This window comes from Gopherus evgoodei, chromosome 1 (assembly GCF_007399415.2).
Source record: "Gopherus evgoodei ecotype Sinaloan lineage chromosome 1, rGopEvg1_v1.p, whole genome shotgun sequence".
In the NCBI taxonomy this organism is placed as follows: domain Eukaryota; kingdom Metazoa; phylum Chordata; order Testudines; family Testudinidae; genus Gopherus; species Gopherus evgoodei.
The window spans coordinates 356752764-356777614 of NC_044322.1; the positions used below are offsets into that span (position 1 = coordinate 356752764).

General features: G+C 46.6%; 1 protein-coding gene across 1 annotated transcript in view; it reads right to left on the reverse strand.

The window, feature by feature from the left end:
• LOC115647670 (store-operated calcium entry regulator STIMATE-like) overlaps window positions 1-24851 on the reverse strand; it is an 82052-nt gene that overhangs the window by 11893 nt on the left and 45308 nt on the right. The window contains exons 2-6 of the mRNA XM_030554366.1: window positions 24114-24162; window positions 22652-22747; window positions 19434-19555; window positions 3565-3677; window positions 2484-2567 (exon numbers count right to left, since the gene is read on the reverse strand). Coding sequence (XP_030410226.1) covers window positions 2484-2567; window positions 3565-3677; window positions 19434-19555; window positions 22652-22747; window positions 24114-24162 — 464 coding nt within the window. The remainder of the gene's footprint in view (window positions 1-2483; window positions 2568-3564; window positions 3678-19433; window positions 19556-22651; window positions 22748-24113; window positions 24163-24851) is intronic.

The window sequence follows — 24851 nt, forward strand, 5'->3', positions numbered from 1 at the left end:
ACAGATATTTAGGAGATTAAAAAAAAACCTGTACTTTCTGTATGAGAAACCGGTGCCCACCAGAAGGGCACCAGCTTGGCAGCTGTAGGCTTTTTCTCCACCTAGTTAGAAACTGCAGGGGACAGCAGCTTTCCCTCCTCACCAGGCAGTCTTCTGAAGGGGAAAAACTATTAGCTGCCACGAGCTGTACTGACTCATGCATTTTGCAATCCTATTCGGACGAGAGTTGCAGTGTCCTGCCTCACTGAATGTAACATCCTCTTGTGCCAGTCTCACTCAGCCCACACTACTCTCCACTCTGAATTTCCTCTTTGCCGTCCAGTTCCCCTCCCTGTGCCCAGTTTCCCCATTTCTAAAAGGTGGGGGTAAGGATAGTCACATCCTTGGAGATCTACTGATGAAAAGTGCTCTATAAGAGCTAGGTATTGCTGACTGCTTCTAACTCGCTGGCTGCTCTTCTCCCAAGCCATCCAGTGAAGTATGTCCTACTTTTGTCTTAGTGTCATCTTCCATTGCATTCCTTATGTTTGGGACTCTCCATCTCCTTGTGTGCGGTCACCAGAGAATTCACCAATGTGCTGGAGATCAGGAGGAGCAGAAGAGCACCCATTTTAACCACAGGGTCTTAAAGTTGAGACACATCGCCAAGGAAGGGAACTCTCCAGCGATAAATGCAGTTGTTCCTGGAATTTTTTCAAGTCCCCTAGAAACTTAGGAGACAGTTTCCAGAGAAAAAGGAATGGGAGGGAAGAAGTGGCATAGCTGGATAGGATGGATGCATAGTCTACCTTGAACTTCTTGCATCCTGAGTTGCCGTGGGTGGAAAGACGTTCTGAATGGAGCAGGACACCATCTGCCATGGCATGTCGTGTCAGACTGCTGTGGAACATTCCATTGCACAGTTCAGAAAATATTCTGGTCCCATCAAAAATGGCCTAATCAAAGGTTCAAAGCCTCTGAAGGCAGACACGGAAAGGATTTCCAGAGTGATGGTTTAGAGACAATCAACAGTTTTTGGGACAACAGAACATTTGGCTGGACTTCAAGTGAGTCCTATTTTAAAAGAACCTTCTGTTGCAGGAGGGCTAATTTTATACAAGAGCATCAGAAATAAATATAGGGTAACTTTGTTCTAAGTATCTGAATTACCACTTCCTCCCTAAGGAGTTTTACATCAGACTGAGTGGAAATTCCAGCCAAAAACTCAATGGACTTTTTTGTTGATTCTTCCCAGTTTTGAAGGCTGTGAACCCTAGGGAAATCTATTTGGACAAAGAGGTTTGCAGACACAGGGCCTGATTCTGATAGTACCAGCCTCTCCCAGTGGGCTGGATTCTCATTGGATTTGGTAGCATTTACACCCACGAAGCTCTGGCCTATTTGACTCTGGCTCATTGACCACAGAGTAGAGGGTATTTGCCTTGCAGGACAGGGCCTGTTTTGGAGTTATAATTGGTATTTAACGTGTGACATCACTAGAAAACTACCACTCAGCTGTGAGCTCTGCCTTTTTGGATCAAATTCCATACACAAACCAGTTCGGCTATTCTTTAAGCGCATCATTAAAGAGGTGAACGGAAGACCCGTTGGCTGATAAGGCCGGAGTTCAGAATTAAATGTTTTTCATCACAGGATGCAACTAACAGCAGAGTTTTGGATGCCTGGGACGTCATGAATAATTGCAAGGGAAGCCCAGATCCTTCATTTGTCTCTCATCAGGTCCAGTAGAGGGGGAGGCGATTTTTAAGTACAGGAGGACAATCTGTTCCAAATGATCAATTAAGCAACAGACTTTTGTCTGTCGCAATGGATCATGGTGAAAATCTGGAGGCCGTATCTTACTCTTTGATTCACCCATAGAACCCAAGTCACCTCATTGTCCTCACCTTCACCCTATCCTGTCCCAGTCCCACCTCTGTCATTTTCATCTGACAGTTTAACTAGAGCCTTCTAGGCAGGCAACCTCCGTTTCAGAAAATGCCGTGCACATTGCATTAAGTACTTAAAAAAACCCCCAAAGCAGTCACCACCTTTCATCTCAGAAACCCTAAAACCACATCCCCATGCACTGTATGTGCCGTATTCTAACAAAAATATGCAAAGACAGACCGAATTAATCATTAGCTAGGGTAGAGATCTCAGAGTTTTGTGATGTCCGAGAGGCTTAATTACATCACTCCACAACTCAAATTGCTCCAAGCAACAGTGTTGATACAACTGATTAACTAGGAGATGCTAGCATCTCAGCAATCAAGGGCTTCTGCAGAGGCTGATGAGACAGGCAGGGTGGTCTAGTGGGCAAGGCAACATCTTGACAGTCCCGAGAGGGAAGTTCTATTCCCAGCTCTGCCAATGACCCGTTGTGTCACTTCTCTGCTTTGGCCTATTTCCAGCGAGTGAGGACGTGTACAGTACACGTCTGTTGGGACGCTTAGGTCCAACGAACTCAAAGTGTTTTCAGAGGAGCCTTTGGCTTCACTTACGTTGACTGTAAAGGGCACAATGAACATGACCAAGACGAGCTCTAGCTGAGGGTCTGGGATATAGTCCAGTAAAATCTCCTGAAGCTGCAAGGGACACAAACATTAAGCATGTTGTTAAAATACATCTTGGTTACATGCTATTAACCATGAATTGCAGCAACCTTCCCGCACCGTCAGATTCATGGCGGAGGTGGCTGCTGCCTTTTTTACCCCGCCGCATAAGCTAGAAGAACACAAGCTAGTCCACCCCACACCAGACGTTTCTGACAGCCTGAGGCCAGGCAGATGTTCATTCATTTATTAAAGTGCTGGTCTTCCACACTTTTAACACTGCATTAAAATAACAGGCAAATTTTCCTTGGATTCTCTCACCCTGGCTGCAAGATAAGCTTATGGGACAGCAGCCTGGCATGAGGTGGCCTAGAAGACTCCAGAAGAATACTGCCAGCCCCCAGTTTCACATACCAAGAGTGAAGAAATCTACATTAGCGGTTCAAGTCAGGAGTTCAGAATACTGGTTCCAACAGGAATGAAATGCTGATGTGTCCCAACTTAATGTCTCCCACTCGTTCCATCTCTCTGGACACACACAGTTGCCGTCTACTGATAGTCTTTGTATCATGGTAGCAGCTAATGGTCAGAACAGATCACAGCCCTACTGTGTTAGATGCTGTATAAAATATAATGAGACAGCCTCTGCCCTGAAGCAGTTACAGTCTAAAACAGAGAAGACAAAAGGAAGTATCTCCAATTCAGAGATGAGTTATGGAAACAGAGAGATTAAGTGACTTGCCCAAGGTCAAAGAGTATATCTGTAGCAGGGCTGAGAACTGAACCCAGTCTCTAGAGTCCCATGCTACAAGCTAATCCATCCATCGACAGAGCAACCTCTTCAATGAGTCTCTACTGGTCAGCTCATGACATGTTTCCCTGCCACTAGCCATTTCCCCAGATGCAGTAACCACTAATGGGTTATTCGAGGGCTCCTCATGAGAGATGGTCTAATAAAGAATTGGCGCACACAATGCAAAGGAAACACCCGCCCTTCCCCTCCAGAGGGGAACATAAACCAGTCACTTACCTTTGTCCAGCCGGGGATGAACAGGGCCAGGCTTACCACAGTCTTCTCAAAGACCATTATCAGCAAGTAAAGAATGCACTGGCCAATCCAGGCAGCAGCTTGTGGAGGGTCACCTGGAAAAGTAAGCTAAACCTGGAGTATAGAACTGGAGTAGAAAACTACCCAGAGGAATACCAGCGTACCCTAATATAAAGCAATATGGACTGATAACGGGAATTAAGGAGAGTAGCACAGGAGAAGCGGGAAGTGTGTGTGTACAGTGCCTCAATATACCAGCTTGTATGTGTACCTCTGATCCCTCCTAGAAAGGATGCTAATCTGCTTGGGTGTTGCAGTGATCTAGGTGGAGGACTAGAGGGGAGATAATTTTACTGGACAGCTACTGGAGGTCTTCCTTCATCTCAAGCTATAGAAGCTTATGGTTCTGGAGCAGAAACTTGGTGCTTTCTTCAGACAGGACATTAAAAATGACTCTGGTCCCTTTTCAGAATGTTTTAGATTGTGAATATTGCTCAGTTTTCACTGTTCCAACAATTCCTTCCTTCCTTCCTGGCCCAGTAGCAGACTAAGAACAAATTCCATGGCTTGTGTTTTTCAGGAGGTCAGACCAGAGCCAGTGGACCCTTCTGGCCTCAAAATCCTAGTTCTGATCTTGGATACAATGCACTGCCACGTTGACAACAGACGGTTTATTCCTATTCAGTGCTGGGATAACTCCATCCAGGTCTGAAATGCAGCCCCTTCTGGTGTATGTTGTCAAATATGCGCTCCCACACTGCACCAGGCAGCAAGCTCAGAACACAGCCTCCAACTGTAAATTCAAAGGGAACTTTAGGCAACATCTGGGATTTCCTCCCCCCCCCCCCCGGCATCGAATCTGAAAATGCCAAGGGTATATGGTGATCTAAATGGCCATGGCCCCTCAGTTGTCAGTATCACCCCAAAGGCGAAGTTTTCATAACTAGCACTACATCCAAGATGAAATCTATCTTACACGGTGTGGATGTATCAGATATCTGTTAGCTGCTGCTGACAGCGGATGGCTGAGGACGTAATACTTAAGGTCTGAGACACGGGGCCTCCATCATCCCAGATTTTCATGTAATCCAATCTGAAAATCAATGCTAGTTAAATATGGATGATAGGTACCTAAAGTGAAAATTAAAAGCATATTTATTATTGTTAGCAACTATAATGGAATGATATCTATTACAGACAGGAGCGTCAGGCCTCAATAAACATCCTGCCAACTGCTCATTATCTTCCTTGGCTCATTACAGTCCGTCGGGTCTGCAAAATTGGGACTGGCAATATATAGCTCTCTGGAGACACATGCCACATTTCCTCCTGACACACACACTAAGAGAGCCTCTGGTGGCATCTCTGTTTCCAATACAGATCAGAGCCCAGAACCACAGCTGCGCAGGAGAGTCAGAGCAAAGCTCCTCCGAAGCTGGAAGGTGATTCGAGGTTGGATCAATTATTTGATCCAAATGGGTCAGGAGGTCTCTTGGCCTTCCCTTCTCATCACAGCCCCCGGCCCTTTAGGGAAACCCCTGCTCAGTTCACCCCCACCCCTGGAGATGTTTTCGCATTCTGGAAATCTCCGTGACAGCAGAGAACTCTCCTTGAGTCTGCTTCAGCTCCAAGAGGCACAAGGGAAGCAGGTCAGACAACACCAGGGCTGTACTGGCTGGGGAGGAACTAAGGCCTTTGTCAAGCCGACACCTTGCAGGAGCAGAAGAAGAGAAGCACTGAAACATTTGATCAATGTTTCTGATGCCTCCAAGGCTGAGGAAACACATCCAAAAGCCAAGGGCTACTAAGTGATCAACACGCTTTTGGGTGATTTATAGCACCCGGTGCTAAAGGCAGCCAGCAACAGAAACACATTGAAATGTTTGACAGATGGATACAAACCAGCATGCCTGTGGGTTCTGGTGTTATTACAATGAACTGGGATCTAGCCAGCACAGAAATTCCAGATGGCTAAGAACCTGGAGCAGCAAAGGCATCATCTTATTCATTCCCTTCGCTATAACTTTTGAAAGGAAGGGAGAAGGGGAAAGCCAAGAATGGATGGTTGCAGATGGGAACTGGGCAAGGGAGGCTGCTGAAATGGGAAAGGGTGGGTGGGTCATGGCGACAGGGACCAGTAAGAGGAAAGAGGGCAAGGGGAGGAAGAGGCATAGGTAGCAGGGCAGGGAAGGGAAGAAGAGAGAGGAGAACAGAAAAAGGTAAGAGGCTTGGAAGGAAAAAAGGCCAAGAGGAAGAGAAGTGTGGGAGGAGTGAAAGAGACCCAAGCCAGCCAGCCAGCATGGACATTAGCATACAGCAGCTGAAGTCTTGAACAGCGTGTGCACGAGCCAGTTGGGGAGAAGCTGCCTGGTGGCAGTTGGGGGCTGGGAGAAGCTGCTCCCCTTGCTGGCTTTGGAAGAAGGTTTCAGCATTTCAAGAGCAGTGCAGAGCCAATGGACTCATCGGAAGCCAGGGGCTGGGTTCTGCCCATTCCTTGACTTGGAGTGGGTTGGGTTTGGTTTTTTGTTATGTACCGACATCTGAGACATTCCCACACAATTCCTTGCCTCTGAAGCCTTGGTGGATAATGCTATTCTACTCCAAAGCTCAAGCATAGACAAAATAAATCCATCCCTTCCTTTCTGCCTTTGAACTTGGCTTTCCCTTTTGTTCAGGGCACTCTCAGCTGGTGCGCACTGACTCCAGAATTGAGGCTGGATCTTGAAACCACAGCAGCCTTCACAAGCCCTCAGCTGCCTGCCCGTTACAGGCTGCTCCACAGCAGACAAGGCACTAGGTTGCGCTTGCAACCATTCATCAACGCTCATCTGGAGAGAAGATGCTTCATCCTGTGGACTCCTGCAACTTTTACAGGCTACCGGTGAGAGGCTGGCAGACCAGGTGCTAGCTCTTGAGAAGACTTTAGGTCTCAGCTGAGTACTGACAGTTTCATTACTGGAAAGTTGTCCAGCCCACCAGTGCATTAGTATGGTTACAATAGGTATTGGACTTATCATGGTGTGTTTAGACTTTATGAAATGCTTGTGTGTTGCTACATGTCTTAATCCTACTTAGAATGTTGATATCCTAGGGGATATAAGGGAATACTTCAGTGTTTGCTATATAGCTGTAACATGTTTGTCCTGAACTATGTAACTCAAACAAAAAATGTTTACCCAGTGCAAAGTGCTAAATCCCTATGAGGGGTATTACCTCTGGCCCATCTGGAAGGGCTATATCAGAACTAAATGAGCCATTGTGGGACATCACAAGGCAAAGACTTTATTAATTGTCCCTGCAGACCCATGAAGAGGCTACCTGCAAAAAGGCTCGTCCCACCAGCTTGAATTGTGGAAGAAGAAAATGAAAATATCCAACAAGGAAATTTTTCAGCTCTTTGGCTGTTAGGACACCGACGGCTCGAGCTACAAAAAAGCAGCGGAGACCCTCAGGGTCAACCTGGGTGAGCCCTAAAAGATACTCAGAGCTGACAGATTGCTACAACTCTGTCACCGTTCGGAACCATAGACTGTAACTCATTTGTGACTGTATGTTTGCCAGCTTTAACCTGTAATTAACTCGCTCATTTCTTTTTCCTAGCTAATAAATCCTTAGTTCATTTACTATAGGATTGGCAACAAACATTGTCTTTGACATAAGCCCTAAAGTACAGCTGACCTGGGGTCAAGTGACTGGTTTCTGGGCACTGCAAGCAACCCAAATATTTTATAGAATCAGAGGACTCGAAGGGACCGAGAGGTCGTCTAGTCCAGTCCCCTTCACTCATGGCAGAACTATGTAATAATTAGACCATTCCTGACAGGTATTTGTCTAACCTGTTCTTAAAGTCCTCCAATGAATGAAATTCCACAACCTCCCTAGGCAATTTGTTCCAGTGCTTAACCACCCTGACAATTAGGCAGTTTCTTAATGTCCAAACTAAACCTCCCTTGGTGCAATTGAAGCCCATTGCTTCTTGTCCTATTCTAGGAGGTTAAGGAGAATAATTTTTTTCCCCTCCTCCTTGTAAAAATCTTCAATGTAATTGAAAACTGTTATCCTGTCCTCACCCCTTGGTCTTCTCTTCTCTAGACTAAACAAACCCAATTTTTTCACTCTCTCTTCATCGCTCATGTTTTCCAGACCTTGAAATCATTTTGTGATCTTTGGTGCATAGTAAACAACCATCTTTAAGTCCAACTTGCCTGTGTGACAATGCCCAAGGGGACTGCCTGTGACTCCATGGTAAGGCTCAGAGTGCTTCAGGAGTGCTCATTCGTTACTGGGTTGGTGAAATCGAATTGTAGAACGCACCACCAGTTTGTCTGCCCCGAGATTAGCCTTCCCAGGCCTGAAGTGCTCCAGACAGAGTGACAGTCTGCTCGCTCCTTCCCTACTGTCCAGCAGGAGTCTGACAGGGTTAGTGCAATACCACTGATTGTTATCTTACCATCAGTGAAAGTTGTATTTTTAAACGTAGCAGGTGCCAGACAGCTTCACAATGTACAACATTTCATCTTTAGTACGAAGGGCAGGCAAGGAAGTGTTATTAACTCCTTCTCGTAACACAAGAACTGGGTGGGCGGGGAGGGTCACCAAATGAAATTAACAGGCAGCAGGTTTAAAACAAAAACAAAAGGAGGTATTTCTTCACACAATGCACAGTCAGTCAATCTGTGGAACTCCTTGCCAGAGGATGTAGTGAAGGACAAGACTAGAACAGGATTCAAAAAAAAGAAGAACTAGATGAGTTCATGGAGGACCAATGGCCATTAGCCAGAATGAGCAGGGATGGTGTCCCTAGCCTCTGTTTGCAAGAAGCTGGGAATGGGCATCAGGAGATGGATCACTTGATGATTACTTGTTCTGTTCATTCCCTCTGGGGCATCTGGCTCTGGCCACTGTCGGTAGCCAGAATACTGGGCTAGATGAACCTTTGGTCTGACCCAGTATGGCCTTCTTATGTTCTTAAGGCAGGCTGGAGTAACAGCTAACCTAAACCCTTTCCCAAAACTCAAATCAAATACCAGCCTTTTCCTGGCTTTGAAGTCTGCTCAGGTTTTTCCCCCCTCATGTTCTGTTTGAGAAATTCAGCTAGCTGTTCATGACTTTCTTGTTTGCCAGGTCTACTTATAAAGAAGACCTGCTCACTCTAAGAGCGCTTTATTTCTCTGTCTGCGGGAGAGTGATCAAAATACAAATTCAGCATTATGAATTTGTTGCATAGTACTTTCTAGATGCACTATACAAAGCTGGCTTGAAAGGAAGGAAACTTAAACCCAAATATCTTCAGCAGCAGAAGCAAAACCATACTGGCCAGGTTGGGGTTTGTATAAGTTTGTTTTTCAGCCTTGCTATCTCGCTATCTTGTGGTCACTGTGACCACCTCAAAGACATTAGTCTTTCATCCTTTAACATACCTTGGAGGCAGGGTGGGATCCACATTTTATAGACGAATTGAGGCACAAAATAGATTCGGCGACTTCTCCAAAGTCACACAGGAAATCTGTGGCATATCCACACGTGACACACTGGCAGACCAGGTGCCAGCTCATGCCAGAGCCCCAGGCCAATTCCCTTGTGTATTATTCTTCCCATTTCCAGCCAATGGGAGCTGCAGGAAGTGATGGCCCGGCCCACATTACTTCTCGCAGCTCCCATTGGCCAGGAACGGCAAACTGCTGCCACTGGGAGCTGCAAGCGGGCGGTTCCTGCAGACACTCAGGTAAACAAAGCGTCTCACGACCTGCCAGGGGCTTATCCTGAACAAGCCACGAACCAAGTTTGGGAACCACTGGTACAGATCAAAGTGATTGTTAAATGTAAAAAGGGAATTTGGTGTTTAAACTTCATGAAAACTGGTGGGATGTTACTTGCATTATTTTCACTTATCTGTATCTTGTTATAATGTAGCCGAAAAACATTCACATTGTGTTTACTCCTGAAACTAAACCCATCAAAGGAGAAAGAAGCCTTGTAGAATGCAAATGAACTTTAACAGAAAAGTGCTAATTTCAAAGAAAACAGTCACTGTTGTGTGTTATGATCGGAGGTCAAAGACTCAAAATGCATTCCTCACTTTCTATCATCCAAGGAAAAGGCCACATGGGTAGTGACACCGTCAGCTCATTTTCTGTGAGAAGCTACAAGTATGGATTCAAGGAAAGACCCTACACCTCTGGACTGTTTGGACTCTTCCAGGGAAGTGTACCAGATGCAAAGTGGAGATATCCAGAGACAATCTGGGTACCCTGAAAAAAACTTATCACATCATTGCCGCCATTTGGAATTAAACTGTGACTCACCTGTGCATATATTTTACCTGCTTTCACCTCTCAATAACTCTCATTTCATAGAATCATAGAAGATTAGGATTGGAAGGGACCTCAGGAGGTCATCTAGTCCAACCCCCTGCTCAAAGCAGGACCAACACCAACTAAATCATCCCAGCCAGGGCTTTGTCAAGCTGGGCCTTAAAAACTTCTAAGGATAGAGATTCCACCATCTCCCTAGGGAACCCATTCTAGTGCTTCACCGCCCTCCTAGTGAAACAGTGTTTCCTAATATCCGACCTAGACCTCCCCCACTGCAACTTGAGACCATTGCTTCTTGTTCTGTCATCTGCCACCACTGAGAACAGCCGAGCTCCATCCTCTTTGGAACCTGGAGGCTGCTATCAAATCCCCCCTCACTCTTCTCTTCTGCAGACTAAATAGCCCCAGTTCCCTCAGCCTCTCCTCATAAGTCACATGCCCCAGCCCGCTAATAATTTTCATTGCCCTCTGCTGGACTCTCTCCAATTTGTCCACATCCCTTCTGTAGTGGGGGGACCAAAACTGGACACAATACTCCAGGTGTGGCCTCACAAGTGCCAAATAGATCTCGAATCTGCTAGCAATGCTCCTACTAATACAGCTCAATATGCCAGTAGCCTTCTTGGCAATCAGGGCAACAGCAGCAGCTACTGCAGAAGCAGCATCTATACAGCAGTTCCTCATGTAGTCTCCAGTTAGCTAATAAACCTTAAGTTAGTTTACTATATAACTGGCCACCACTTTTGTCTTTGGTGTAAGATCTAAAGTACCAATTGAACTGGGGTAAGTGACTGGTCTTTTGGGATGGGAAGTGACCTAAATGTGATGTATCAGAGGGTAGCCGTGTTAGTCTGGATCTGTAAAAGCAGCAAAGAATCCTGTGGCACCTTATAGACTAACAGACGTCTGTTAGTCTATAAGGTGCCACAGGATTCTTTGCTGCTTTTACTAAATGTGATGTGATCTTGGGTGTAAGTAACCACTGTATCACAAAGTCCAGTTTGTCTGGGGGGCAAGATAGATTGGAGAATCTAAGGAGACTGTCTGTACCTCCCTGGTAAGACTGGCTTAGTGATCCAGGAGTTCACATTTGTCACTGCCCTGGTGAAGTCTAATGACAGAACACACCACCAGGCTTGGGGGTCTGCCCTGTTATCTGACAGTCCGCCCTGAGGTAGGCGCTCACAGTCGTCAGCCACTCCAGACAGCGCAACACTCAGGAATTGTACCCTGATCTTGCATGTCCAAGTCCTAATATAAACAATCCACTGGACAGGGCTCAACTGCAGTCAGGGTCCCATTGTGCTGGGTGCTGTACTGCCTCATCTCTTCCTCAGAGCGCTGACACCCTGAGAAGAAACGAGTCACCAAGTAGAAGAACTTGCCCAATGTCAATGGCAGAGGCGGTAATAGCACCCAGCTCCCTCAAATCCCAGATTCAGTGCCCTGCCCACTGGACCACGCTACCTCTCCATCCATCCTCTCTTGTGAAAGTCCTTAAAAGGCAGAGATAAGGAAATTTAGCTGCAGATTCAGTCATCACAGGGAAACATGGTCCCAGAGAACAGATGCTAGTTTTATTCCCTCTCAAAAGCTTCCAGCCATCACACTATGGGACGGCCAGTCTGGTATGGTACTTGTACAGGTGGACTGCAGAGCTACACAGGAATTGGGGAACTCCTTTTCCTTCATGCAGAAGAGGGAGAGAGTAAGGCGGAGACTAGACTAAGCCTTGTGTTTACTGGGAGGCTGCCTAAAACCCTTTAACTAGAGCGGTGCAAAACTCAGCTAGTTGGAGCCACATGGCCTTGCAAACCTGCTCTTTGGCATTTCGGGGAGAAACAAACAGATCCAAAAAACTCTCAAAGCAAACCCAACAGTTACATTGGAAACAGATGGCACTGGCACCTTTTGGTTGTGCTGCTATACCAGACACCAGCCTGGACTCCTGAAACTTTTAATAAGCCAGGCCAGAGTTTAAACCAGGCAAATTTTGCCTGGTTCAGGGTTTCCACTGTGAATGCTTCGAGTCTCTAGCTTGGTGATCTCAATGCAACATTGTTCATGTGGTTACCCCTTTACATGGTTATTCTCCACCACATACTGACTGCACACCTCAACAGAAGAGCTGTCAAAGAGGCACAGATCCCAGCACTGAGATGTTCCAAGCAACAGGTGTGGCTCAGACCAGTTTTTTTTTTTTTAGCTGTTTTGTCTCTTCTATGTTCTTCATTTTAATTTTCAAAACTTAGAAAAAAATGTTTTAATGCAACAGAGGAAAACTCGGTTCTTAAGCATAAAGAAGTTTCAGGGTTAGACATGCATTGGCTTTTATCCTCTGACCAGAGGGTCTGTGGGTTTTGGAGTTGTACTTTTCAGGAGCTTGGTCTCCTAGGAACAAGAGGCTGCTCAGTGCTAAAAATCTCTCTCTGGCCTGGGGCAAATATCACATTGTTTTATGGTTTTTCTTACATGGCTGCATGGCGGACCGGCTCTGTCAGTGGGATTTAGATCTAATTTTCAGCCAGGAGCTCAAATCTAGCCCAGGGAAGCAATCAGCTGCAGTGATCAGGTAGCCATTGGGCTGCTATGTGGGGTGATTTGGTCGTCCGAGTCCTATTTGGCAAGGAAGAGTGCCAATATTACAAGAATCATTAAACAGGCATAAGAGAACCCCTTCTTTTCTCCTGATCTACGGGTCAGCCAAAGGCTTGAACAATTCAATCTGATACAGTGCCCTGGAGCTCACCACTCCAGGTTTGGCCAGCCAGCAAGGGAAGCATCTAGATGCATGGTTCCTCCACATAAAAGACACCCAACTAGTACAGGAATTGACAGCCTAGCAGAACATGAACCTCCCCCACACACATCGTGATGGATCTCACCTCTCAGATAACTGCGTCCCAAACTACTCAGGTTTTACAGACTGGCACGCAACACCTTCCTAGGCACACACAGGAGACTCTAGGCAGGTAGCTCAGAGCCCTGGGTCATTGAGAGCAGACTGCTTTAATCAATGGGCAAGATGCTCCATTCTGCCTTAACCGAAGGCTCTAGATGCTTTTCACATAGAACACGTTCTAATCAGACCTTGAGATTCCACAGCCACGGAAACCGTGCAGCCTCCAAGTTGAACTACAGATGGGGCGGGGAGGAGGGACGGGTGGAACACATTATTTGCCATAGTTGATACCTGAGAATCTAGGAGAAACAATGGATCCACTACAACCCCTAAGATTGCAAGGAATGGTAGCAAACTCAAGACATACACAGGGTACCCTCATCCCCAGCCACAACTGATTCAGTCTGATCCTACCTGAGCTTACATTCCAATTCCTTACCTTTGTCGGCCTCGGAAAGCGCAGGCTACAGCATTTGTGTTAAGACTGCTGGGAAATCTAGATCACAGCATGTCATTCATATAGCATGGATACTGCTGGGAAAGCCGCCTCCTCTCTCCTGCACATACAAATTCAATAGCAGGGATGGAACAATGCAGAATCTCACACCTATTGACCATTGGCAGATGCAAAAAAGTCTTAATGGTGCCAACAGCAAATGGTTAATACTCATGTGTCAAACCTAATGGGTGAATAAATCGTTCCTCAGAAGAATACGAAGAGTGAACAGTAAATCGACTCGGTGCGGGGTCTGGGGAAGAAGGATACACACTGCCAGCTTTTGAGACTTCTTAGGTGAGGCAGGAAATCCCCCAAGTGATTCTTCTCACCCACTTCCACAAGAGCCTGTAGACTGGTCAACTCCTCATTGAGATCACCACTGATCGTCCAACAAAATCAGCAGGGACACTTTGTATCTGTAACCATCAACAGGAGGAGAGAGTGAGCCACAGGGGATCCTCAGACCCATGTACTGCTCCCTCTGACACAGGCCCAGATAGCCTCCTCGCAAGTCCCATAAGGACAGACTCACCTCCTGGAGACACTGGAGGGTAAGTTTGGAAAGAGGTGATCATCTGACCTGAGCAAACACTAAATTCCAATCCTGTGTATAAAAACCTTCAAAGATATTCTTGCATTGTAGCTAGCAAGTGTTAGAAGAAAGTGTCTTCTCTGCTGTAGCCATTTGAGTCTTCACTCGCGTGTCTCCATTATACAGGAATGTTCTTCTCCTCATGTCTCATGTATTCCAGTTGTGCTGGGGGTGAGAGCCTCCCGACAGCTTGAAGAGCTTGAATACCTCACGAGCAGCGCTGCTTTCTCTCACTCCAAGCCGTTACCACACAACAGGATTACTTTTAATCCATGTGGCTTTTACTGCACTGAGCTGTCAGCAAACCCCACACATCACTGTCCGATAGCTTTATTCACTGCCTGTACAAAGCCATATGTGCACGGAGCATATACAAAAGGGTTAACTGCAAACCCAAGAGCTAAATAGAAGCTAGAAGGCAAATGGAAATTGAGAGTGTGATGGTTTGAATACTCTCCAGTAGCATACAAAGAGGTACAGTAATCATTCTGCTGGAAGTAAATTTGCATTTAAAGGTAACATTTAATTGAACACAACACTGATGGAAAGTGCTGGCTTGTCAGCTCTGGGGAAGAATGTCTTATTTAACCACAGGATCAAGGGCAGCAATGCACAAGCCTCTCGCATAGGCTGCCTCAATGCAACTCATATATCAAAGGTGCAGGTACCACCTGTCAGAGCAGATTTTCATCACCCTTAGCATCTGGCAAGACTGCCAGCAAGGGTGCCAGGCCGGCCAAATCCAACATGAACATGGATAAAGTCAGAGACCCGACTTCAGTGGGCACTGGATCAGCCCAGAGATTGGGCAGGGTCCTGGATCCATTGTTTCAGTTCAGACCCCTCTCCCGAACCACTGGTAACTGAAGTACAGCCCTATTCTCAGTTCAGTTTTCATATCGTACAACTGCAGGAATTAATTCCCATTGAAGTTCCATGCATTACAGTTATTCCCCAGTACACTGCCCCTTGCGGAGGCATCTGCACCCAGGCACAGTGGGTGCATGCAAGTGCAGAATTCCAGTTTCACACCCGCTTTGCCCAGGTGTAAACACTGGCAGTGAGAGATCAGGCCTTTGGTGGTGTTGGACTATTAGGGTCCCCATCCTCCACTTTCCCCCACATACTGGAGCAGTGAGCTAGAATGCAAAGTCAGTCCCCTTCCCCACGACATCTGGATATTTTTGGTAAGATTTAAGCACTAACAGACCGCTCTCCCTTGGCTTCCTAAGACGTGGGAACACTTGTTATGGAAATATTGTATAAATACCATGACAACAGGCCCCAAAGCATCCCACACAGGTCCTCAGTTAAACTCAACAGCTGGCACAGAGCATGCTCTCCTACAGCTAACTTTGACCAGCCAAGTTCAATAGGGCACTAAGCAGCATTTAAAGGGTTCCGACCAGCACGTCTTTACATCTCCAGCCAGCAAACTGACCGAATCACCATGCTTGGAACCTCCAGAGTCACTGGAACGACAGGTTCATATCCCAGAAATAGCCACTCAAGCCCTCCTTTCTGGAGAGAAAACTGAAAGGCATCTATAGGAGGGGGATGAGGATGTAGGTAGGGGGATGAACAGGTGAGAAGGGATGTAAAAAATATTTTCAAGCAAAATTGACGTGCAGTGTAGTAACTTGCACCTTGATCACAGCACGTATTCGTTGTTTCCTCTCCCCAGTCCTTTGTTAGCATAGTGTCTATTTGAGACTATGCTCTTTGGGGTAGGACCCATGATTTCACGCGAGTCTGAGGTGCCTGGCACAGCATGGCTCTCTATTGCTTGCAACCCCCTGACTGCCCACTTCATTTTAAGTGGTCTCCCACAGCACACATGGGTTCCTTCTGCTTAACAATTTTTCCCAACTTGTATTTAGCTCAGGCGAGGTCTACACTAAAAAAGTTAAGTTGACCCAACTACATCACTCAGGGGTGTGAAAAATCCACCCCCTTGAGCAATGTAGTTAAGCCCAGATGTAGACAGCACTAGGTTGATGGAAGAATTCTTCAGTTGACCTAGCTCCTGCTTCTTGAGGAGATGAATTAACCACAGCAATGGGAGAACCCCATCCTGTCACTGCAGGGAGTGTCTACACTGCAGCACTACCATGGCAGCATTTCTAGTGAAAACAGAGCCTCAGACATTCTGGTTACCTTCCCCAGGCCTGAAGAAGGCTGAGGTTTTAGCACTAGGCATGGAGAGGACAATATTGCAGGGGGAAACCACAACTGGAATTTAGAGAGAAGATTGGACAGGAGCTGCTCATGGTGCCACTTCTACAAGCAAGAGGAGGACAGCTACAGCAATCTGTTCCACTTTACACACAGCAAGAGCAACTCTTAAGGATCCAGCAATTTCCCAATGAAGCCCAGAATCGTCCAAAATTTGATCCCCAATTTATTGGGTCATTGTTGTAAGACTTTAGTCCCCCTAAGAGTTAGTACCTTCCAAAAGTGTGGAGGATCCAGGAACAGTTAAAACAAAAAGCAGTCAAGCTGGACAGTAGACAGCACCCTAGCTATTTCTCCTTGTTAGCCAACTGGCATTCTTCCTCCTAAGCAAGGAGGACTTTGCTCTAGCTGGCTTAATTTAAAAGAGCAGCTTCTTCTCCCTCGTCCATGCCTGCAGCTGAGCAAAACACACAGGGAAGTTTTCACTCATATTAACAAAGCTTTAACTAATCTTAAGAACATAAGAATGGCCATAATGGGGTCAGACCAATGGTCCATCTGGCTCAGTATCACGTTTTCTGACAGTGGCCAGTGCCAGGAGATTCCAAGGGAATGAACAGAACAGGTAACCATCAAGTGATCCATCCTGTCACCCATTCCCAGCTTCTGGCAAACAGAGACTAGAGACACTTCAGAATCTTGGAGAAGATTAATGGAGTTTCTTTATAAAGTTTTAACCTCTCTCTCCAGAAGCCTTGCTTGAACTACCAAAACAAGTCGCTCTGCTGCTGCAAAAGCCATGGATCTTTTTAATTTCAAAGCCAAATATGTTATAAAGTTTCTCGCCAATTATGTTGTGCCATGATCTCAGAGCAAGCCAAACACTGAATAAAACCTCAACACCCCTATTGGCTCAAGGTCTCCCTCTAGGGAGTGCCCCAATATGAAAAAAGCTTGATACAGAGGTTGAGCGACTGGTTCAAAGTAAAAATGGCAGGCCTGGGAGAACAGAACTCTGTCACCCTGGCTTACTTACCATTAGACAACCTACAGTCCAGTTTGGAAGCTACAATAATGCTGATAAGTTTGGTGCAGAATCTGGAATAAAGCCAAGAATATGGATTCTTTCCCTACTTTTCTAACCATTAAACCAGACTCCCACTTGCTGTTTCCAAGGGAAATGCTTGAATTTCCTGAAGAGCCAAGTGCTCACCTGGAACTTCTGACAGGGGAGAAAACACATTCAGTTTAAAATACCAAGGAAGTTTAAAGCATTTGTTTCTCTTATATACACAAGAACGTCACTCTGCCCCTCTGTGCCCCAACCATCCAGGCCACATCAAGGTACTGTCACTTCTTCCTCTAGTTAGTACATCTAAGATCCATCCTTGTTTATCCCTACAGACCCCTCCATAAAACAACAACCCACCACCCTTTCATCCAGGGTCTCATCCCTCAGCCAGATGGCTGCAGCTTCCTCCTTTTCGGCCCTCTAACTGCTCATCTGTCAGTTGATACACAGACAGCAACCAAGCTACATTTTTGCCCAGATGATCCTCCCCACTTTGAATTGCTCCACCAAATCAAAGATCAGGCTTCCTATCTTTGTCTTGAAGGCCCTGCATAATTCTGCAGCCATCTTGTCCTTTGCTTCTCCAAACATCCCATATCACTGCCTAGGCAAGAAGTGCCCTGCCTTAGCAAGTTCACAGTACTGCTTACACTCTCTTCATTCAAATTCCCCTAGAAGAAAGGCCTAACTCTCCACAACATCTCAGGAGGGTGATCTGGGCAAGAACATAACTTGGTTGCTATCTATGTGTGTCAGTTGGAAGGGTGCAGATGAGTGGTCAGAGGGCCAAAAGGGAGGAGGTTGCAGCCATCAGGCTGGGAACTGTGACCTTAGATGAAAGGTTTTTTTGCTGTAGGAAAGGTTGGATATTAGATGCACTAATTAGCTACAAGAGGCACAACTGCAGGGTAATCTGGGATTGTGTTTACAAAAAGTATGAAAGCTTTGTTAAGAGAGCCCATAATAAAGGCTGCACTGAGACATACAAATTCCACACTTCACACCCACGTATGCCTGTTTTTCAAACCGACATCAGACGCTTTTGAAAGCTTAGATGTTTCAGGAAGCATCGCGTCTAAACAAGTCCTTTTAAACTAACTCTCTCTCTGTTTCTAGTGGAAGGAACCTAACCTCGCAGGACTGCCGGGAGGATTTGTTTATTTGTACAGCACTTTCAAGATGTGACGCACTAGGCAAGGGCCTGATCCAAAAGTTCAAGTCAATGGGAGTCCATCCTGATTTCACTTTGGATCAAACTCTAATTGTTTAGATTACCAGATGAAAAGCAACAAGGGGAAAAAAAGGAGTCAATCCTGTTTTCGTTAAAGTATCCCCAATAATTAAACCTTTACAGGGATGGAAAAGTGAGAATGTGGCTTTTACTGATGGAATGGTCTAGGAACAGAAGGGAATTCTGTAGGACATGATGAAGTTTCAGTCTGGGGTCTTTAAGATCACAAAAAAACCCAAACTTTTCAAAGCAGTAGGGAAGAATTATTTGTCTTCCCCTCCGAAAGACAGAAGTACTGTACTCACTTAACTTCATCTTTTATTTAGAAAGATGAAGTTAAGTACTACCCTCTAGTGGAAATGTCTAAAAAAAAAGAAACCAGGCTCTCACATCCCAAAGCAGAGGATGAAATAAAGGGAAGATGATGGTAGAATCTCAGAAATACAGAAAGTGACTGAGTAATTTCTGAACCCACGATCTAGAAAGAGTTTTTGGGCTGGATTCTATTCTTTAGGGCCTACGCAACTCCAAATGGATGAGACTGCTGGCTGGGCATTTTCAGCTACGGCTCCTTGATTCAAAACACTTCCTCCATCCAAGTGCAAAGCAACCTTGACTAGTCAACATTTAGAATGTGCTTAAGGCTTATGTATTTCCCTAGAGAGGCAGCTTGAATGGGTGCCTCACCAATGAGTTGGAGGGGGAAATTTTTACTTTTGCGGAGTAGGAAGAGTTTGTGGATACTGATCGATTTGTTACCTAATGATTTCATGACATTTTTAATATGAAAGCTAATTTCTAGCATGACTGACAGGTACCTTTGAGAATTAACTATTCATCTGAATCATAGAACTGGAAGAGACCTCAAGCAGTCATCTGCACTCAAAGCAGGACTAAGTATTATATCTAAGTATTAAAATATCTTCTTTGAATGCACCCAGTGTAAGTTCCATTAGCCTGAATCTTCCAGTAAACATCAGAAGTGTGAATGCGCTCTGTGTTTTGTGCAAAGACGATACAGAAATATTGGAGGGAAAGGAAGAGGATCAGGTTGTCCTATACCTACCATACTCTCCAAAGACTAGGCATGTGTACTTCTGATGCTCCACAACCCAGGAGACAACCTTCACACCGAACCAGATCAGCAGCATCCCCAGTGTGGCATCGAGGATGAAATTCATTAGGTAGCTAAGAGAAGAGAGAGAAAACACTCTGTGAAACACTTAAATTCAGGCTCAGCTGGGTTCTTAACTCTCAATGAATCAAAATAGATTCTGATAGATACTTTGGAAGTCCCCATTCAGATAAGACAAGCTTCATTATATGCAGTAGTCCCAATTCTCCTTCCTTGTATGAAATCACTGTTGGCTTTAATGGAGTTCTGTTGGTATAGAATCTACATAAGGGAGAAGCCACAAATGAAAGGAGAATTGGGTCCAAAGTCTCCCTTGTCACCAGACTCCTCATCTGTGATGTTCTAAGAAGATCCTGTTCATGATATGTTACAGGATCAAATTAGCCTGAGAATATCTTCTATGGTAGTTAGGAAATCAGTATCCAGTTTTGAGTTATTGTATATTCATGAACAGTGTGAGATTTTCTTTTCAGAACTCCAAAGGGTGCCTTGAAATATTCATTAATTGGGCTTTATCTCAATATCCAATGTTTTAATCTATAACCACCTTGGGAACACTTGAGCAAATCTTCCCTATCCATACACACTGGATCATCACTGCACTGTTACTCAGTGTTAAGAGTAATTCTTTGGGATTTCAGTAGCCTCATATATATTTTAAAGTTACACACATGCTTAAGTTTCTTTAGAGGATTGGGGCCTAGGCTTTGTATCTCTTCTGCCACAGAGTCCACACACAAAGCTCTGAGATGCAAAATACCTCGTTCAGGGCTCAGATTACATAGACGTAAGTATTTCTATAGTCTCTAACATTAGGGTTGTCAACTGTCTAATCACACAACCCCAAACATCCTTGCCCTGCCCTCATCCCACCCCTTCCCTGCGGCCTCGCTCCTGCCCCACCCCTTCTCCAAGGCCCTGCCTCACTCAGTCCATTCCCCACCTCCGTCTCGCTCTCCCCCCACCCTCACTCACTGTCACTGGCCTCAGGCGGGGGTTGGGTTCTAGGAGGGGGTGCGGGCTCTGGGTTGGAGCCCAGGGGTTCAGAGTGTGGGTGGGGGCTCCAGGCTGAGCCTGGGGCAGAGGGTTGGAGTACAGGAGAGAGTGTGGGGGTGCAGGAATTTGGACGTAGGAGGGGGCTCAGGGCTGGGGTGCAGGAGGGAGAGTGGGGTGAAGGCTCTGGGAGGGAGTTTGGATATGGGAGGGGGCTCAGGGCTGGAGGTTTGGGGTGCTGGCTTCAGGAGGGGGCTCAGGCTGGGGTAGGGAGTGAGGGGTGTGGGCTCTGGGAGGGAGTTTGGGTGCAGGAAGGAGCTCTGGGCTGGAGTTGGGGCAGCTCTAGCTTTTTTGCCACCTCAAGCATGGCGGCTTGCCTGTGGGAGGTCCCCAGTCCTGTGGATTCGGCGTACCCGCTGCTGAATTGCCGTCGAATCCACGGGACTGGTGGACCTCCCGCAGGCAAGCCGCTGAAGGCTGCCTGATGCGCTGGTGTCTGGAGCTAGTTGGGGTGCAGAGGGGGTGAGGGGTGCAGGCTCTGGCTGGGCAGCACTTACCTCGGGTGGCTCCTGTTTGGCGGTGCAGCAGGGCTAAGGCAGGCTCCCTGCCTGCCCTGGCCTTGAGCAGCTCGCGGAAGCAGCCAGCCAACGGGAACTGTGGGGGCAGTGCTTGTAGGCAGGGGCAGCATGTGGAGACCCCCTCCCATCCAGGGGCCCCAAGGGGGCGCTGGCTGCTTCCCAGAGCAGCATGGGGCTAGGGCATGCTGAGAGCCTGCCTTAGCCCCGCTGCGCTGCCGGAATTTAAGCGGCCTAAAATCTCCTGGACTGGCTTCAGTAGCCCCTGGGAGATACAGCCCGATTCCAGAAGCCGCCTGGTGAAGTGGGAGGGTTGGCAACCCTACCGAACAGTAACATATACGTTAAGGAAGTGGGGGGAACACAGAGCTCTGCTGCTTTTTTTTGTTTAAAGCTATGAAGAATCACAGATTTTGCAAACAGATACTCTATTAGAAGAGTAGGTTCAACTTTGGGCCAATATCATTTAAAGAGATACTACCATTTTTTTCCGGAGCCAACTGTTTTTTTTAAAGCTATAGCTCGGCTTTCAGAGATTCTAAAGCTGGATGGGACTATTGTGATCATCTCGTCTGACTGCCCGTATACCAAAGGCCAGAGAAGTTTCCAAGTAATTCTAATGGAGTTAGTCAAAAAAACTGAGGAGGAGTTAAGTCTAGTGTGAATCAATGACTTGTGGTAAAAGAAAGGCAAACTCTTTCCTTTGATTTACACCCCTCCCTCAGCCTTCCACAATAGTGTGACTGCAAATGCTAGCGCGGGAGAGCCGGAAAGTGACACGGAATGAAAATCAGATGGAAAAAAAGAGGAACAGATTTCAACACTCCTTTACGGCTTTAATAGTAGGAAGTACTAATAGCACAGGTAAAGGCAGACATTTTAAACTATGATTCTCCTCTAAAAGGCCTGATTTCAGAAAGTCAGACATGCAAGAGACAATTACACATTTACCTTGCATATGTACCAAATCCAATTATAATGTGCAAATATATTATCCATCAATATGTATATGGCACTTTATCCATAGGTCTCAGAGTACTTGACAAGGACTGGGAAAATCTTCCTTCTTCTGCCCCACATAGGTGGCACAGCAATTGGCAACAGAGCCCAGATCTCCAGAATCTCAGCCATTGGACAGCTCTGCCCCCCAAACAACTGCACCGGCAGACTAGGAACGCAGATGCACATTCATTTTTGCCCTTGCAGTAGAGTGCCAGATACTTTGAAAACCCCAGATGCCTCCACCCAGACGAGAAACACAGACTGTTAGATGGGAATTAACAGCATTAAGAGGATCTAAGTCAGTTTCTGTTTCTACAGCAGAGACAACAGACGCAAGTGAATTTAGATTCCTCCAGTCCCAATTATATAACATTAACAAGTGTAACACCCAGAGACCCTGGGCGTCAGCAGGCAGGAGCAAACCTGGGCTTTGCGCATGAGCCTCTACCACATGAGCTACAAGCCACCTGCCTGTTAGCTAAGGCTGTAGAGCGAGCAAACTCGCCCTCCCACCCCCTCCGGGACAGAACACCACACCCAGAAGGCGTGTTGGCTACACAAGCACAATGCTGTACTCACAGAGAGCAGGGATCTTCTGCAGTATGACCAGACAGGAAAACATTAGCAAAATGAATGAAGAGGGCACCTATTGCTTGCTTGGAGGTATCATAAAACCTGAAATAGATGCAACAACCTTTCCAACAGCAGCAGCAGAGTGTTAGCCGGCACACAAAATCACATTGTGAAGATGGGGACCTCAGATCAAGCCTGGCACAAGGAGTTTTTGTAATCCATAGGTGGGATTCCCAGAAGCTCTCACTGAAGTACATGGGAGCAGAGGTAGGCTGGTGCCAAGTGCTTTTGAAAACCCCACCCCTACGAGAAGCAGAAAGCACGACTCATGGATTTACACCATTACCAGACATTCATGTCAGAGAGGTCACTGGATGTGAGCCCCTGGCACAGGGAATGCAGCATTAGTGAGGGTGCTATTAGGAAACAGGGTGGGGATGAGGGAGGAGAATTGAACCTCTATAAGCCCATTCAGGCCTAGGCCTCCCGGCTGAGGCTGTCAGCAAGAAGGAAGTCAGCACCAACTGTGATGGTGCTTTCCCCATTTGTATACTAGGAACAGGACTGAATCACCAGCTTTGTTCAGAGCCCATGTAAGATGACATGAGACTGTGAAAGCTTTTGGTGACTACTGATCTGGGCCAGATTTCAGCTAGTATCTTAGGACTGGTCTACACTAGAGTGGGTGGGGGAAATTGATCTAAGATGTGCAACTTCGGCTATGAGAATAGCGTAGCTGAAGTCGACGTATCTTAGATCAACTTAGACTGACTTACTTCGCGTCCTCGCGGTGCGGGATCAATGGCCACCGCTCCCCCGTCAACTCCGCTTCCGCCTCTCTCCCTAGTGGAGTTCCAGAGTCGACGGGAGCGAGTTTGGGGATCAATGTATCACGTCTAGATGAGACGCGATACATTGATCCCCGATAGACTGATCATTACCCACCGATTTGGCGGTAGTGTAGACATACTCTTAGTGATGAGAGGTACTCGTGCATGGCCATGAAGCCAGTCGGTCCTTGATATTAGACTTGTTTATACATCCCTTAGCTACAAATGCACAAGTGTAGCAGGCTTCTTAACTTGGCTCTCGCTGCAGCGTAACAAACGTTACACTGGGAACTGCATACAGCCGTCTGGAGCTCACGATAAATAGTTCAGTTGCTAGTGAGCTGGTAATGCCTGGAGACTTCTCAACGAACAGTAAAAAGTACTAAACAGGGCCAAATACTCTGTAGCATCTAGGATTACAGTATTTCAATCAATCAATTTCATCCATAATGTGATGGGAACTTTATAGGAAGTAACACCACTAAGAATTTCAGTCTGTTCACTATTTCCATGTTAAACATTTAGGAACAGGAAGGACCTAGAAGCCCATTAATGATCAGAGTAAACATAAAAAGCCATTCTGCAAGACAGAATCTATTCCCCTTAGTTCAGAGCTTTTAAAAAATGCTATTTCTCACCAGATCCTCCAGGGACGCCTCTCTTCTTTTGGTTCCTGAAAGCGCTTTACTGTAAAGACAGAGACAATTAAAGGTCAGATTTACAAGGAAATGAGACCCTATTGTAGAATTGGACTAAGCAGCAAGATTAGAAGGTAGGATGATTACAACAAACCCTGACATTTCTCTAGAGTTTGTTTTGCCTCTGTTATACTCAGCCCAAGACACACCAAGGCCTTCTTTGGGCTACGAAAAAGGGGTTACTCTATACATTTAAGTAATCTAGTGTAGACTTTAACAAATGCAGCAACGGTCACCTGGAAGCCTAGGGGACAGCCTAGAGCAGAGGTGGGCAAACTGACCTGCAGGACCCTCCTGCCCAGCTCGTAAGCTCCTGGCCCAGGAGGCTCGCCCCCGGCCCTCCCCTGCTGTTCCCCCTCCCCCGCAGCCTCAGCTCACTGCATCACCAGCGCAATGCTCTGGGTGGTGAGCTCCTGCCAGGCAGTGCAGCTGCAGAGCCGCGGCCTGACCCGTGCTCTGTGCTGTGTGGTAAGAGGGCAGGGAGTGGGGAGGCTGGACAGAAGGCAGGGGAGTTTGGGGTGGTGGGTGGGGGCAGAGGTGTAGATAGGGGTCAGAGCAGTCAGAGAGTAGGAAATAGGGTGTTGATAGGGGTCCCGGGGGGGGGCAATCAGGATTGAGAGAAGGGGTTGGATGGGGCAGCGGGGGGCAGGGGTTCCAGAGGTGGTCGGGAGAAGGGGT